At 37.1% G+C, this 18,518-nt stretch overlaps 1 protein-coding gene across 3 annotated transcripts in view; it reads right to left on the bottom strand.

Annotated features, from left to right (window-relative positions):
- The window catches only part of XPO6 (exportin 6), a 119,254-nt gene that overhangs the window by 100,360 nt on the left and 376 nt on the right, over positions 1-18,518 (bottom strand). For 2 of the 3 annotated variants that reach the window (XM_072598173.1, XM_072598155.1), the window contains exon 2: positions 5,840-5,930. In XM_072598173.1, coding sequence (XP_072454274.1) covers positions 5,840-5,930 — 91 coding nt within the window. Of the gene's footprint in view, positions 1-5,839; positions 5,931-14,157; positions 14,180-18,518 lie in introns of those variants that run through there. The other variant, XM_072598164.1, reaches the window with a different exon arrangement.

An 18,518-nucleotide genomic window follows, 5' to 3' on the forward strand; every position in this document is an offset into this window, starting at 1 on the left:
TTACCCTCTTGACTTCCTAATTAACAAATCCAATGGCCTTTTCTCAGTCATCATATTCCCTGACCTTGCATCAGCATGAGACTTGCCTGCCACCTCCTTCTTCCTTAGTTTCCCTGGCATTATAATCTCTTGATTCCCCTCCTAGCTCTCAGTTCCTTTCTTCCCAGGCTCCTGTTCTAGATCCTGTAAGTAAGATGCTCTGCATGATCACGTTCTCAGTCCTCCTCTTTTCTCTACATTCTCCTCCTTGGCAATCATATTACTACAACTGCAAATGTTATTTCTATGCAAAAGACCTCCAAACCTATGACTATAATATTAATTCTATTATTTCTGACCACCTAAAGAGCATGTCTTCACTTGTATACCCCACTGGTACCTTAAAATTTAACATGTCCAAAACAATTTACATCTTTCTCCAAAAACCTTCACCCCATAATATCCTCATTTTTGTCAACAACACCAATATTCAGGCTTACGACCTTTGTGTTAGCTTTAATTCTGATCATTTTCTACCCTTTCCAAATCCAGTCAGTCACCAATTCTATAACTTATTCTATCTGTACAATATCTCTTAAGCCATCCCCCTTTTCTATTCACTCTGTCACCATCCTAGCAGAGAACTTTATTACCACTTGCCTAAACAACTGAAATAGTCTAACCATCCCCCTATCAATCATTATCTTCATTCTCCAATTCTTTTACACTACCATGAAATTCATTGTTCTTATATATAAATCTGATCATGTGCGTCTAATCAAAACCATCAGCAGTTCACTACTAGATACCAAATTAAGTCCAGACTCCCTAACCTGGCATTCATAACCTTGCACCATCCTCTCTTTGAACCTTCATTCAAGCTACTCTTTTATACATGCACTAGACCCCAGTCAAAATCCAACACAATACTCTTGGATTTGTGCATTTGTATACATCTTTGCCTTCACCTAGATGGTCTTCCATCAACCATAACCACTTTGGAAATCCAATCAATACTTCAAAACCCTGTTCAAAGTTGTGTCCCTTCAGTCAGAAAGTATCTTTTCTGCCTTAGACAACACATGATACTTTCAACCTCTCATACATGTCTTGATTATTCACAAGTTACCTTATAAAACTGCATACTGTTGTTCATGTGTTATATATCCTCCTGCTAAATTATGATAAGTTCTACAAAGACAGGAATCATGTCTTAATTATCCTCATATTTCCCTAGTACCTAATAAAATGCTCTACACGTACTACTTGTTTTCAATGCTGCTGAAGGAATGAATGGGTTATAAGGAGGGATACACCTAACATACATATTTACCAAAAGCATAAAGCATGGTATAGTGAAAAAAGCACTAGATTTTGAGTCAGGATATGAGTCTGGATTTCCTGACAAAACAGATAACTGAATAGGCAGCAGGCTGCCCAGCTTCCCCACACCAACTGTAACAAAACTTTAAAGTTCACACAAAACCAAATACAATGAGATGACTTCACATGTAAGAGTATCATATTGCCTGCCTCCTCAACAGGTGAGGAAAGGCCTAGTGGCAGGGAGAGAATTTGGAATTCAAAATCTAAAAAGGTAAAAAAAAAAAAAAATCTTTTTAAAAAATGCAACGAGAAAGTACAGTAAGTGACATTTCCACTCCAGAACTGAACAAAAGAGTCAGCAGGAAGCCCAATGACAATAGGAATGCCATCATCTCCCAACCCTCCAAAGCACAGCAAGGGCCAGCAAATAAGACACCTGCAGCCTATAAAATCAAAGGCAGCAGAAGTGGAGGATTCTCCTGAGAAAGGCAAGCAGTGCTTATAAAGACCCAGGATAGGGACCTTGAAAGCCCAGAAGGCCTTCAGTGACACCACCGTGTTCAGACCAGGTCTCCTAGGTCCCAAAAACTCTGTCACAGTTATGCCAAGAGGGCCTGAAGATCCAGCACACTTTGCACCTCAAAGGCCCAGGAGGGCCTAAAACCAGGAAGGAGACAAGGGCCTCAGCATGAAACCAAACACTGCTAACCACCCCAACCAAATATGTAGCAGGGGGAGGAGCTTAGCTCTTAGGAACTAAAACTGGAGAGATGAGTACATTTTTAAAAGCATCAACTGGTATCAAAAAGCACAGCAAATCTAACTCTATAACAACTACAGAAAGACCAAAAAAAAAAATGGATTTTTCACAAAGACTACAGAAATACCAAGAAGAAATAAAGAAGTTTTTTAAGAATCAACTAAAACCTCTGGAGGAAAGAATTAAAAGGAGAAAAGCTTAGAAGATAAAGTGTCAAACCTTACACAAGAAACAGACCTCCCAAAAACTAGAAGAGATAAAACAAAAATCCATGACTCCACAAGACAGCAACAAATATATTAGAACAAAATCAAAAGAATGAAAAGACAGAAGAAAATGAAAATAGAAGATATCTGATATAAAAAACCACTAACCTGGAAAACAGCCATAACAACAATAACAATAGCTAACATTTATATATAGTGCCTACTATGAAATGGGCATTGTCCTAAGCATTTTACAAATATCATTTCATTTGATCCTATAAAAGCCCTGCAAGGTAATTATCCCCATTATTTATATTATCCTCATTTTACAGATTAGGAAACTGAGGCAGACAGCAGTTAAGTGACCTGCCTAGGATCACACACCTAGTAAGTGTCTGAGGCCACATCTGAATTCAGGTCTTCCTCATTCCAGGTCCAGCACTCTATCTATAATGCCACCTACCCAGGCTTGGAATTGGGAAGGCCTGTATTCAAAACCAGTTGGTCTCTGACACTATCTGAGATAATTCTAGATAAATCTACATTCTGACCCCAGCTAAGTGATGCTGAATTTCTATCTCTAAGTGCCTCAGGGTGGTTCTCCGGCTTATCTAAAACGTGCCTGATAAAAATCACAGAGCCTTAATAGTTATTCATGAAAGAAATTAAGTACAATGATGAGGCAAGAGAAAAGAAATAATGCTTTTAAGGAATAGGGGATAGAAATACAAAGGTTTCATGGAGGAAATGACATTGAGCTAGGTAAAAACAAAAACAAAAAAGAAGATGGGCAGAAATTCAAAAGACAAAACTGAAGGTGAGGAGAGCATACAGGTATATGCAATGGAATGCACAAAGGCATGGTGGCAATTCCAGAGAATGCATGATGGAACATGTTATCTACCTCCTGACAGAGATGTGACGAACTCAGAGTGCAGGATAAGACATAATTCTTTTGCACATGGACAGTGTGGAAATTTGCTTGCTTGACCACATATATCTGTTATAAGGGCTTTGTTTTTCTTTCTTTTTCAATAGGGATTGAATGGGAAGAGTAAAAAGCAAATTTTAGTTAATTGATAAAATTTAAATTGAGTTTAAAATTTTTTAAAAGGTATGGTAGGAAAAAAATACCAGATGAAATGTAACAGGCCTAGTACAGCTAAAGTGGAGTACACATAGCAAGGGATGTGAGAGGTTAAAATGATAAGAAAGCCTTGAATGTCAAGATTAAGAGCTAACATTTTATTCAATAAAAAATAAGAAGTTATAAAGTACTAATGAAAGCATACACCAGGGTGCACTTAGTGAGAAAAGAAAACAGAGATTCAAGAGGTCAAAAAAAGACAGCCTATATTTATGACTCTTTCTATAAACTTTAGAGCAGAAGTTAACTTTTTTGTGTGTCATGAATAAGTCTGGGAAAACCTATGGACCCTTCTGAGAATGTTGTGTTGCCTCCATAAAGTAACTGAATAATAAAAAATAACTTAAGGAAATACTTCTCCTATCCAAGTTCACATACACCCTGAAATCTAGTCATAGACTACAGGTTAATAACACCTGCTTTAGAAGTCTAATAGTATACTGGACCACAAATCAGAAGTTCAATTCTGTCACTAGCTAGTTGTATAACTGAATAAATCTCACTGTCTCCCTGAGCCTCTGTTCCCTCATCTATCAAATCAGAATATTTACCTAACTGAGATTTTTCTAAAGACTATTCTGGGGCTAAAATAACATTGATTCTAATCAAAGGGAAAACAAGGAGTTCTCCAACCTATAAGCTCAACAAATGGTAGCTACAAAGAATAGGTACAAAAAGTATTCTGATAATACCCCCATTCACTGGGATTTTTATAACTCGACTTTTTTCAAGTTTAGAAAACCCATTCCTTCCCCTCTGAGCACTTAATCAGACATTTGCAACATCTAGTTTATTCTTAGCTTCTTCAGGAGCATGTAGAAGTATGTACTAGAAGTATGGAAATGTTTATAGGTTCTATTTCTAAAGTCACAAAGAAGGAAATTAGGTATGATTAAGCAAAGATAAAAAGAAAGCAAAAGTACAACAGCATTATTCAAGTAAAAACATAAGTTCAAGAGGTAAGAATGTGGAAATTTAATAGCTATTATGCCACAGAGAAATTTTACAGTAATATACGTACATTTATTTTTTAAAAAAGGAATAATATCAGTTGCCAATTCTTATCAAGTCAGTCTTCACAATATTTCACAACTATCTTCTCTCTATTCAAAAGGCCACCACCACATTAGTTCAGATCCCCTCTTATACTCCCAACCCACACCCACCTCTCAACAGGAAGTGCTACAACAGACTTGTATCTGGTCTCCCTGAAAACAGATTCTCTCCTCTCCAACCCAGCCAACATACAAGGGCCAAAGTGCTACAAGCACAGCAACAATGTTACTACCCTACTCAGTGAACTGCCAGCAGCTCCATATTACCTCTAGGATCAAATCCAAATTCCTTTGTTCATTATTTAAACCCCTAAACAATCTGGCTTCAACCTACCTTTCCATTCTTATTAAGCATTCCTGCCCTCAGTGCTCACCAGACCAAGTGGCTTTCTGCTCGTTCCTGACCTAAGGGATACGCTCTCATCTGCAGGTTTTTTAGCAATCCCACATACCTGATGCACACTCCCCTCCACACTTTTGTCTCTTAAAATATACTTTCTTCAAGACTCAGCTCAAGAACTATCTTCTACATGAATTCTGATTGCTCTCCCCTCCCCAAACTTCTAGTGCTCTCCCTCCCAAATTATTTTATTTTGTACATTCTTTTATGTATGCATGTTATCTCCCCCAATAGGGTAAGGACCATACCATTTTTGTCTCTCTATGCCCTGTGTCTATCACAGTGCCTGTTATATGATACGGAGTTTAATGCTTATTGATTGAGAGTATTTTTTTAATAAATGCACATTTTAAATGCCAGAAAATTTCCCTCTCTATAGAACAAATTTTTGCCGTAAGTCAAGGTAAACAGGCAACAGTTAAGATTCGATGCCTCCAGGAGCTGGTATCACACAAGTGCCATTTTCAAATCTTGCCTACAGGCACACAAATGCTTTACCCTCTAGCTCCACAGGAACAAACGTAGAAGATGAAGAAAGTGGTGTGACAATGTGAAGAACCTATACACAAGCAGCAACACATTCTAGAAAGGGCTGAGGACTCTCCCAAATGGAAAAAGACTAGCCAAAATCTATCTCAGGTTGGAAGTCTGAGCTTCTTTATCATAAATGTCAGGATTTAACAAAGGAAAAAGAACTAGTGCCCCACAATTTTTTTCTTTTTATTTCAATCTTATTTCTTTTTTAAAACTGTAACATCATCATGGCTGAAGCTACAAAGAACAGGGATTTTTTCATAGACCAGAGAAGGGAACAGTATGTGCTACAGACACTGGAAAACAGTGGGAAAGCTAGAACAAAATACTGAAATTCAGAATAGTCAGGATCAGCTATTGGTGCCTATCTGACTAGGTCTTTCTCAGAGAATGGCTGCTTATAATTATATTAAATTCATGTAATAATCTTACCTATTTCACGTTTTCGTTCATTGGTTGTGCAGTCATGGAAAAACTCTGTCATTAAACTTTCCAGTGCCCGAAGGGAGGCTTCTTCAGATGCCTAACAAATGAAATTTGAGAAAAAATAACAAAATTCACCTTTAGATCACATTCAACAACTCTAACACACCTCCCCTAAACAACTGGATACAAGATGTCAGTTTCAGTAGTTCCAACTGAGTCCTAAATTCACATACACACTACAAACTCAGGCTACTATGTATTCAATCTTTGTGATAACAAAAGATGGCAGAGCATAAAAAAATAATAATCAGAGCACCTGAATGGGAAGGAATTCTGAAAACAGGCCAAAAGCAAAAACCCAATCTGAGACCTGAACAATCAAAGGGATTATTAAATTCAAGGAAATGGCCATGGGAATTTCCCAATTCACAATGCTTATCCAAAAAAAGAATAATGATTTAAGAAAACAAGTTCAAGAGAAAAAAATAAATTTCTTATAAAATTATTTCCTCACTTTTGGGGAGGGAAGGAGAAATAAGTTTAAGGAAAAAAAGCTACTTGATTTTAATTTTTGAAAAGCAGTTGCAGTTCTGTAGTCAAAATGGATTCCCAAATACTGAGGCTTTACACATAGCTTCTGCTTATATTAAATGTTCTAGAGGTAAATTACTTTTATACTAGAACAAATTCTGAGCAGTAAGTTTTCATCATGTTAGGCAGCACCTTACTGATTTGTTTTAGAAAGCATATGGTGTCCCAAAATCATATTCATAAGCCTTTATATACTCCATTCTCATTTTCTTGTCCAACAGAATCCAAATTTTTGCCTTTACTAGAAAGCTTTCAACTTACATTCCCCATCAGTGCCTTTGACCCCTTCAGGAGGAGCTGGAGAAGGACAAGGAGAATCTTACTGGCACAAATATATCTGCTGACCTCTCTCAGGAACAACTATACATTCTTAACATATTAAGATCCAAATTCCTAAAAACAGGGAAGAAATAAATTCTGTTCCTGGCCCCTACAAATATCCCAAATGAGAATAAAGTGAAAATCCAGGGAAAGTTGAGTTAAAAGGTGGTTCACTTGAAAATGTGTTATGTGGGAGAAATACACTCTCCAAAGGAGTAAATTTAAGAAATGAAACAGAAAAGGAAATATCCAAACAAACCTCAAAGTATAATCAGAAGTTCTTAAAAACATATAATGTCATGGTAAATAGATACTACCAAAGCAGATAGATACTACCAAGTTAACTATCAAAGGATAGTATACTAGTCATAAATCAATTAAAAAAGAATACTTCAGAAATATAAACTAAGAAACCTTGTCCGTATCTTCTGCTTTAGATACCAAAATAAGTAAATAGAAGTAAAGTAATTTAGAAACAAATTAAGTAGGTCACAATTTAAAATAACCAAGGATTCTAGAGCTTTGTACTCAACATTTTTGACAGTATGTCTCTGATAACGGCTACATTACTTGCTAAATTATGTATTAAACTAAATCTGAAAAAAGTTCTACAGGTGTGCACCAGGAAAAAATTTTCATGAAAGTATATTTATTGGAAGAAAAATTCATATTAAGAGATTATTACAAAGCCCTTCTTTTTGCACACATCAACAGAGACTCAAGCAAGTTCAGCTCTGCCCTTTCTACTCCACTGAGGAACTAGCACTCAAGATAGTAAGAATTTTCTGTGCACAAAAGCAATCAAAAAAAAGCTGAAGAACCTTCCCAGTGCCCTTTAAGTGGCCCTCAATTTTAATTCTTCAGAGACCAAACTACAAGTACTAGACTGAAGACTATTGCTGCTGCTGCTGCTGCTGCTGCTGCTGCTGCTGCTGCTGCTGCTGCTGCTACTGAAACAAAAAACACACCCTGAACAAGATTTCATTTTTGAAGAGTTACTCAGCTTAAGTGACTTGGGTGATCCCAAGTTAACCCATGTCTTCAGATTTTTTTTTCAATCTCAAAATAAGAAATACAACTTAACTAACAATCACTTAAAAGTCCTTGGCTTTGTACCATTCGAGCAAAGAGGATAGATAAATTCTTAAGCTTAATGGGAAGGAAAATTCCCAAGATTCACCTAGAGGCTTCTCAAAGATTTTTTAAAATCTTGTTACTAGGTCTTGTTTTAACATCAATTTCATTTCCCAACATATTCCAACTTGTCCACTATCCAGAGAACCATACTTTATAATAAAGAATATAAAATAAAGAGGAAAAAAGGCAGTTTAGCAAAATTAACCAACACATTAATCAGGTTTAGAAGAATATGCTATGTTCCAACTTCGTAGTCCCCTACTTCTACAAAGCAGATACATGCCAAAAAATAATGGTTTTTAAAGCTTTATGTGTTTTATGTGGTGAAAGAAAACTGTTCTCCAAAAGATAGAGACACACTTCTCACAGCCTCTTAAGATAAGTTCAAGTGCAAAAGAAAGAGACAGCTACTGATAGAAAAAAAATGTTCTAGTAAAAGGAGCCTGCAGCTAAGCAGAACTCGTGAGATCTCGGGTAGCCGAAATCCAGTTCCTGTTAGGTACAGGGAAATCAACAAATGAAAACTAGCTCTTCATATAAAACCAAAACCAAGTGAAGGCACCAGGCCAGAGTAACAGACACAAAAACTGTATGCGTGTACCCACCCTCATTTAATCTGGCCTTTGATGAGGAAACTATTCTTTTCTCCTCTAAGAGGAAAGCCTTGAAATGGACAAGATCAAGTCTAACTTACCTAGTACTCCATCCTTTCCAGTAAGATGCCCCAATAACTTTCTAATAAATTACCTTAACTGTATCTAACACACATCACTGCATATGTTATTATGCCAAGTGAAAAAAAAAATTTAAAAAACACCACCAACCTGGTCCCTAGCCACTAGGAAACTACACTCTAACTCAAATATACATGTGGAGCCACACAGAGTCAGCAAGAGTGACAACTGATAGTAACAGCTAGCACTTACATACCGCATATTGAAGTTTGCAAAGAGCTTTACTTGTGTCAAATTATTTGATTATAAAACATATAAATATTTATATGTAAAAATACAGATCTATATATAAATATAATGCAAATCAATGAGCAGTCTTTTACATCTTTATGACAATGCATTTTAGGGGTACAAGCAATATTAACTATGTAAGAGAATTAGCTAGGAATTCCCAGAGAAGTCTTTTCTGACCAAGTCAGAAAGATATCATGATAGAAAAAAAAGGATATTCTAGGCATGTAACAATCTGCGGCAGAAAGTCAAAGATGGAAGTGCGATGAGCAGACAAAAGTAAATAAGGCTAGGGATAAAAGAAGAAACCAAAGAAATAACGTGGCCCAAGGCAATCTGGGAAAGGCCTGTACTATAAAAGGTGCAAGGTAAAGATCTGAGGAGCATCTGATGGGCCATAAAGCTACAAAGAATTGTTATCATCAAATTAGACAATTTTGCAATGATGAGTACAGGCTCACTAAGAGAAGCTATGCTATTTAACATTAAGAGTCCAAAAAGCAGCAGAATGTAGCAATCCAGGCAAGAGCTTGCGAGTACCTGAGGAAAAGAAGTGGCAAGAGAGATGTAGAGGAAGGCACTAAATGAGATGTTGGCAAAAGATTCAACTTCCAGTGTGAACATTATAAATTGGTGTTAAATCCCAACAGACATAACTGGCTGCCTCTTTTCCTTAACTGATGAGAGACACTGAAGTAACATATGTAGTACCTGCCAAATGAAAATCTAAAAAGGTGCCACTTCCAATCTAGAAATTTCAGTTTTCTAAATTAAAAGCAAATGACTGAGAGAAATCCCCAAAAGACCTAGATGCCTAAAGACAAAGTAATAATAATAAGCATAAAAGTATTTATAAATCTATTCATAACCTTTTCTTCTGATTCATAGGAAGAAAAATATAAGACAACATTAGAACTGTCAATGACTATCACCTACTCTTCTGGAAAGGATCACAGGCCAGTAAGGGTAGAAACAGGTGACACATGCTACCAGGTCATATACCAACAGTTATTGTCCTTATTCACAAAAACAAAAACTATGATACTTGGATCCAATCCCTCAAAGACCAATAATAATTAATATTATCAAACACCAATAATTAAAGTTGGAATTGACAATATAGACAAGGCAGTTAAAACCCCTTCATTTTACATGAGGGAACAAAAGCTCATTTTCATAACAACTAAATCAGAGGCAGAGGAAGGATTACAACCAAAATCTCCCAATTTGAGTAAATAGACTTTTGAGTAAAAGGATTTTGTATTCTGATTGTACAACTGTACTATTTTTAAGTATAAAAAATATTAACAAATAAATATGCTACTGTGACTTTTGTTCAGAGCTTGGGAGAGCTCATGACCTTTTGAGAGATGATGAGAAATCATACTCAGTATACTGAGCTCTCAAAGAATTAAGACTGTTAATTGCATTATGCTTTCTTGAATAACGATCAAGCTATGTGTTGCAAAGTTAAAGCATCAGTCCACTGATACCAAGAATATATAAAAATGTAGTTGACAGACAACAAAGAAAGAGTTAAGTATGCACTCATGAGGAACTAGTGCAGATTTGCTTACAAATTTCAATTCAACAAATACCTATTAAGCACTAGGGCTTCAAAACCAAAAACACAACAGTCCTTGTCATCAAGTCTTCCTATCAGATCACAGATTTGAAGCTTAAAAAGCCCTGAGAAGTCATCTAGTCCAACTCTCTCATCTGAGAAATGAGGAAAAACAGAGGCCTACAGAGTGTTAAGTAACATTTCCAAGATCACACAAGAAGGAAGTTCCTGAGCTAAAATTCAAACCTAAAATTCAAAGTCCCCCCAGTGCTCTTTCTCTTCACTGTCCCACATTGCTGGCACCTGAGCAAAGACTGCCTCACAGAAATGAGACACCTGTTCTTTAAAATGGATGCCTCAAAAGTTAATCTTCCATCAGCTATTATCATAACTTTTTCTAGTGTCAAAAACAGCAGAGCTTGTTAGCTGCAGGCATCACTGCATCACAGAATCACCAATTCCTAGGCCTTCAATAAGACCATCTAATTGAAATCCTAAATGGATGAAGAAACTGAAGTCCAAAGACATGCAGAGATGCCCAAAGTCACAAAGCTTCTATGTAGTGAAAATGGGTTTTAACACCATCAGTACTTAGCCCCACGCTCACTTCACTGAGGCATACTAACTCATCATTCTAATTAAGTTTTGACCTCTGCGTTCAGCTAAATAGGGAAAATATATCAATCCGATTCCTCTGTATCTAGACTCAAAATATAAGTCTGTGAATTCAGTGAGCAACTAAAGAGTTGCCTAGTGTTCAATAAATCCAAAAATATGTACTACCGGGACAAAAACTCTGTATTTTAAAAAAATTTCTGAGAAAACTAGAAAAGTTTGAAAGAAATCAGGATTTGAGTAACATCTTGTACCATATTCCAAACAGGTTATAAATGGATAAATGACATTAACATAAAAGGTCACAGAATAAAAAATGTGAGAGGAAAATTTAAGGAGGTACCTTTCAGATTTATAGTTGGGGAAAATCCTTGAACAATAGAGGGGAGGGGGTGGAGCCAAGATGGTGGCGTAGAAAGACACACATACTCTAGCTCTTCCCCCACAGCCTATAAAATACCTGTAAAAAATGACTCTCAACAAATTCTAGAGTAGCAAAAGCCACAGAATGAAAGAGATTTCCAGCCATAGGTAACCTGGAAGGCTGACAGGAAAGGTCTATTTCCTGGGACACGGAGGCCAACCTTGGTCGTGGCACTGGGAGGAACAGCACCAGAACAGGCCTCCGGGGCAGAATCCCCAGTAGCAGTCGAGAGTCTCAGATGCCTCAACCCACAAGCGCCAAAGAAAGTTTCAAAGGTCAGGGAGAGGGCTTTCCCAACTGAGTGAGAGGGGAGCAGGGTCCACCCCTAGCACTGGCCCTATGCAGTAGCAACAGCGGCGGCAGCAGTGGTGGCGGCAGCAGTGGTGGCGGCAGCAGTGGTGGCGGCAGCTGCAGCGTCCTTTTGTGAATCCCTCCACCTAAAGCCCCTGGGGGAACTGAGCAGCTGATCTGAATTTCAGCCCTGAGCACCATGCTGGGGTGAGGAGGAGTACTAGGACCCTCCTCTTCACAAAGGATTCAGAAGTCAAGTAAATGGCTAGGAAAATGCCCCCAAAAAAGGGAAAAAAATAAGACTATAGAAGGTTACTTTCTTGGAGAACAGGTATTTCCTTCCATCCTTTTGGATGAGGAAGAACAATGCATACTGTCGGAGCAAGTCAAGGTTTCTGCATCCAGTACCTCCAAAATAAATATGCAGTGGTCTCAGGCCATGAAAGAACTTGAAAAGTGAGTCAACAGCTTGCTAAAGGACACCCAAAAAAATGCTGAAGAAAATAACACCATTAAAAATAGGCTAACTCAACTGGAAAAAGAGGTCCAAAAAGCCAATGAGGAGGAGAAGGCTTTAAAAAGTAGAATTAGCCAAATGGAAAAGGAGGTTCAAAAGCTCACTGAAGAAAACAGTTCTTTAAAAATGAGAGTGGAGCAGATGGAAGCTAATGACTTTATAAAAAACCAAGAAATTACAAAACAAAACCACAAGAATGAAAAAATAGAAGATAATGTGAAATATCTCATTGGAAAAACAATTGACCTGGAAAATGGATCCAGGAAAGACAATTTAAAAATTATGAGACTACCGGAAAGCCATGATCAAAAAAAGAGCCTAGACATCATTTTTCATGAAATTATCAAGGAAAACTGCCCTGATATTCTAGAACCAGAGAGCAAAATAAATATTGAAAAAAAATCCACAATCACCTCCTGAAAGAGACCCAAAAAGAGAAACTCCTAGGAATATTGTGGCCAAATTTCAGAGTTCCCAGGTCAAGGAGAAAATAGTGCAAGCAGAAGGAAGAAATAATTCGAGTATTGTGGAAATACACTCAGGATAACACAGGTTCTGGCAGCTTCTACATTAAGGGATTGAAGGCCTTGGAATCGGATATTCCAGAAGTCAAAGGAACTGGGATTAAAACCAAGAATCACCTACCCAGTAAAACTGAGTATAATACTTCAGGGGAAAAAATGGTCATTCAATGATATAGAGAACTTTCAAGCATTCTTGATGAAAAGATCAGAACTGAAGAGAAAATTTGACTCTCAAATACAAGAATAAAGAGAAGCATGAAAGGGTAAACAGGAAAGAGAAATCATAAGGGACTTACTGAAGTTGAACTGTTTATATTCCTACATGGAAAGATAACATTTGTAACTCTTGAAACTCTTCTCAGTATTTGGGTAGTTGGAGGGATTACACACACACACACACACACACACACACACACACACACACACACACACACACATATAGACAGAGAGCACAAGGTGAGGTGAATGAGAAGGGATGATATCTATAAAAAATAAAATTAAGGGATGAGAGAGGAATATATTGGGAGGAGAAAGGGAGAAATGGAATGCGGCAAAATATCACTCATAAAAAAGATAAGAAAAATCTTCAATGGAGGAGAAAAGGGAGGAGGTGGGAGGGAAAAAGTGAAGCTTACTCTCTTCACATATGACTTAAGGAGGGAATAACAAGCTTTTACTCAATTTGGTATGAAAATCTATCTTACACTACAGGAAAGTAGGAAAAAAGCGGACAAGTGAGGTGAGGCGGATGATAGAAGGGAGGGCAAATGAGGGAAGGGAGTAACTAGAAGTAAACACTTTTGGGGGGGACAAGGTCAAATGAGAGAAAAGAATAAAAGGGGGACAGGGTAAGATGGAGGGAAATATAGTTAGTCTTACACAACATGGCTATTATGGAAGTCTTTCGCAAAACGACACATATATAGCCTGTATGGAATTGCCTGTCTTCTCAGTGGGGATGGGTGGGGAGGGAGGAAGGGGGAGAAGTTGGAATTCAAAGTATTAGAAACAAATATTGAGAACTGTTATTGCATATAACTGTGAAATAAGAAATTCAGGTAATGGGGTGTAGAAATCTATCTTGCCCTACAAGAAAAGAGAGAAGATGGAGATAAGGGAAGGGTGGGGTGTGATAGAAGGGAGGGCACATTGAGGGAAGAGGTAATCAGAATGCAAGGTGTTATGGGGTGGGGGAGGGGAGAGTTGGGGAGAAAAACTGGAACTCAAAATTTTGTGGAAATGAATGTCAAAATCTAAAAATAAATAAACACTAAAAAAATTAAAAATTAAAAAAAAGTAATAGAGATGGTCATAAAGACAAAATAGACAATAGTTATATAAAATTTAAAAACTTTTGTGGAAACCAAATCAATACCTGAACAAGAGAAATTGTCAACTAAGAAAATCTTCACATCAGCTGTTTCTGATAAAGATCTTGCATCCAAGATAAACAGGGACCTGATACAGGTACATAAAAAATGAGTCATTCCCTAATAGCTAAGTGGTCAAAGAATATGAACAGCTTTCAAATGAAGAAATATAAACCATCAATAAGCATGTAAAGACTGTTCTAAACAACTAGTAAGAGAAGTGCAAAAAAAAATAAATGAGCTTTCATCTCAGACCTATCATCCCTCGAAAGATAACAAAATCAGAATAATAGTAATCGTTAGAGAGCTACAAGACAACAAACCAACATGCTGGGGATAGTACTGAATTGATCCAACAATTTTAGAAAAAAAATTTTGAACTCTAAGTATTGTATAGAACTGTACACAGTAATAACTCTACTAGTAATGAACACCCCAAAGTGTCCAAAGATAAAGAAAAGTCTCACATATAGAAAAATATTTAAAACGGCACTTTTTGTGGTAGTAAAAACCTGACAAAAGTAGCTATTCATCAAAAGTAGAATTCATCAATTCATCAACAGCTAAACATATGAATGTAATGAAATGACAGAGTACTGTAAGAAACAATAAATCGCATGAAAATTTCAGGCAAATTTTATATGAAGTGAAGTCAAGCAAAGTGGAAACAAACGAATAACATACCCATTACCACAGTCAATCGTAGACTTAATAATCTAGAAGGAACTCAAAAGCTATCTAATTCCAAAATTCTCTTCTTACAGAAAAGTAAACAGTTCCAGAGAAGGAAGTTAACTTGCCCAAGGTCTAACAGTACACATCAGAGTTGGGAGTTGAACCCAGGTACTCGGAAGCAAGCACTGGCATTATTTCCATGGCAGTACCATGGTACCAGTACCACGCACTGATTTGTAAAACGAAGCATCAATGAAATCAATGCAATGACCAATCCTTATTTCAGAGAACTAAAGATGAAACATGTGTCCATCAGAGAAGTGGTGAATTTAAGTGCAAAATGAGACACAGGTTGTCAAACATGGACAATGTACTGGTTCAATTTGCTCAATAATACTTCTTTGGTCTGAGAAATCATCCATAAAACATTTTTAAGACTTTTTTTAAAAGTCAAGCGATATGATGAATAAGGGACAGTGGACGCTCAGTTTGGTATAGTGCTCAGGTTCTAGGGAGTTACACAAAGTAATCAACAACATTTAGTAAGCACCTTGTAAAAATGCCAGGTTGGGGATACAAAGACAAAAATAAACAGTCCTGCCCTGAAGGAGTTAATATCAAAAAAAAAAAAATCAAATTCCCAACATGGTGATTTCTAAACCAGAATATCATTTTTTTTTTCATTTCTGATGATATACCTACCTTAAGAACCAGGACGGGTTATTTACAAAATGCATTTCCTTCCTAGAGAGTAAATCCATCCAGAAAACTGAATTATAAGGTTACTTTTCACAGAAGCAGAGTAATGGAGATGGATATTCTTAAGGGATCTCTAGCTCAATCAAGGTGAGATAATGTAAATAAGAGACAAATATAATGACAAAGTGAAGAATGATGGGCTTGAATTTACAAAGACCTGAGTCTGAATTCCACCTCCAACACCCTTAGCTGTGTAACCTGGGGCAAGTCACTCAACCTCTCTTCCTCTGGGAAATGTAAATAACATTCGCACTCAGTGGGTTGTTAGGGAAAAACACTCTACAAAAACATTCAAGTGCTTATTAATACATGAGCTGTAATTATTACTGACCTTCTCTACTCTAGGGCTATTGCTTTGAAAAGAATGAAGATCAACTCTGGTGGAATAGGATACCCTGTTCCTCAGACACTACTAGAGAAACAATGGTATTTTTTTACTCTGATCCTCTCCCTTTATCTAGGGCTCATTAAGACACCCTTTTGATTCATTACTATGGTACTAAGTTGTTTGTCTAATGTGCATAAATGACAAGCTGAGTGCTTTTCATGCAAGGTATCATAATAAATATACTGATTATATTTCATGTTGTGACTTCCAAAAGATCTAAAGGGAAGCACCTTAATCTGTAGCTATAAATCACACCAACTGGTTACCACTAGGAAGATTTCCTATAGACAGCTAGCTCCCAGCCACAAACTATGGTATTTTCCTTCTGATTTAGGTATATCATGCTTTTCTCTGTCTTGCACCTTACCTTGAAGTCCTATCTTACCTAAGGAGCAGGTAGCTTTCAATTTACCTACAATGAACTCCTTAATGGTTGAGAAAGGAAGGTACAAATATTTATTTGGAAATGACTACAAATATTATAGTTTATCAATTTTTAAAGAACATGAAAAATATTCTTAAATCTACAAAATTAAATGAATGCAAAAAAATTTTTCTTTGATTCAAAAGGCATTTCGGGACTTTGAGTACCACCAAAGAAATCACCATGTAGCTCAATTATTGTACAAAATTATAAATGCAGGTGTGGCTAAACCTTAACGTATAGTATTGTTTTGGGGAGAGGGGAGCAGTTGGAGCAAAATAAATTGCTAGTTTCAGCTCTTCCTTCTCATAAAAGGAGAATACAAGATACATAGATGGAAAACCTCACTGGCTATAAAACATGGCATAAAATCTCCAGTTCTGTTGTCCCCACTAACAGTTCTTTTATTATCATTATCATCATCTGAATTTTCAGCATTCAAAACATTTTCTATCACTTCTGTATCAGGAAAGAACACAGATTGGACTTCAGTTGAGAAATCTGAATTCTAGTCCAGGCTAGCCACTACTTTAGCTATTCAATTATAAGTAATTTTATCTCTCTGTTGAGTATGATAATAGTCTGTAAAATAAGGGAACTGAACTAGATAAAATCTAGCTTCATTCTTTCATGGAACTTGTTTTACACTTTTCTGCATCACTAACCAAAATTACCAACAACAAAATAAATCAGTTACTACAAATAGCAATATCCAAATCATCGTACAAGCAGCAAGAAAAGTATTAAGCAATTTCAGCTCTAGTTTTGCCTTAGTAACAAAGGACCGCACACAGCAACGGTCAGCAGAAGCTATCTGAAAACAGAAATTTCTTGATAACATAGAACTTTTCATTCAGTGTTTCAAGCACTACTAAAACACATTGTGCATTTTTGCACAGAACTTCAATTTAACTGAGTCCTTCAGGGGAGCACAGACTTTTACCATATTACCAAGAACCAAACATGAGTAATACTGATTTGAGGAAAAGTATAGACAATACGATTATGAAATGGCCGGGTGTGCTAGCAAATTATATTTCCTTCACCTAAATTCGCAAATCAAGACAAGATTTATTAACTCTAGAGAAAATTTTTAAAGAGATCCCTAATACAACTGAAACAAAAAAAAACTGAGTAGTCTATCTTCAACCTTATACAGTCTTATTATGATAGACAAGACTTCAGAATGCAGACTGCCCCAAAAATCTGTTAGGTTTTGAAATACTCTGTGTTAAAGGTTCAAGCATCCTTGCCAAAGTTTTAAATTATAAAACTGTTCTTAGTTTTAATTAGATACCTAATAAAAGGAAAAGTGTTTGAAAGAAATACATACTGAAGGCTTGTCATTACACACACAAAAAAAAAGATGGGGAGGGAAGGAATTAGAGAAATATATCCACAGACTCCCCAGAAAGGTTCCACTTGCTCTCTTGCCTTCCATGGGCACTCTGTCTCACAGGTCCCAAGAGGGGAATGGAGGGAAGACACTGAGCAGAGGCTATGGATCCTAAAGTACTGGGCATCCGGCATCCTCCATCCCCAGCAGTATCTGGTGTCAGTGGCATAAGCAAAAGGCTGTCAGAAGGCTAGCATGCTCTATTAAGTCTCAGCATCGCTGCAAACTCTTTTATATCAAAGGTTTCAGTTTTAAGAAAAAACCCCTTGACTCCTGGGTTAAATCAGGATTAAGATGTCCCATATTTCACATTTATATAATGCAAAAGGTTAGTCGCCCTTCCAATCCCGTGGATTAGAACAAAATCCCCAAATGTAGGTGGGTGCTTGTCTGAGCTCAGGGTCAAATTTCTAGGGATGCAGCATGGTGCATCCGTCCACCGCAAAAACAACTTATGCATTTATTCAAATAGACTCCAGTCCTCCTTGGGGGCAGACAGAAAGCCTATTTCGGTGCAGCAGAAGCTCAATGCACGTCTGCAGATGCTAATGATCCAATGGTGCGGTTCTATCCCTGCTCACGACCCAAGGATGACGGGGAAGGCCTCTCCCTACCCAACAGGGACACACAGCTACATGCGACCCAGAGAAAAAGGCTCTGCGTTATGCAGCTCTCCTGCACGCATGTGTCACCAGGCATGCTCTGCACACACCACTCCCCTCCC

This window comes from Notamacropus eugenii, chromosome 1 (genome assembly GCF_028372415.1).
Source record: "Notamacropus eugenii isolate mMacEug1 chromosome 1, mMacEug1.pri_v2, whole genome shotgun sequence".
NCBI lineage: Eukaryota > Metazoa > Chordata > Mammalia > Diprotodontia > Macropodidae > Notamacropus > Notamacropus eugenii.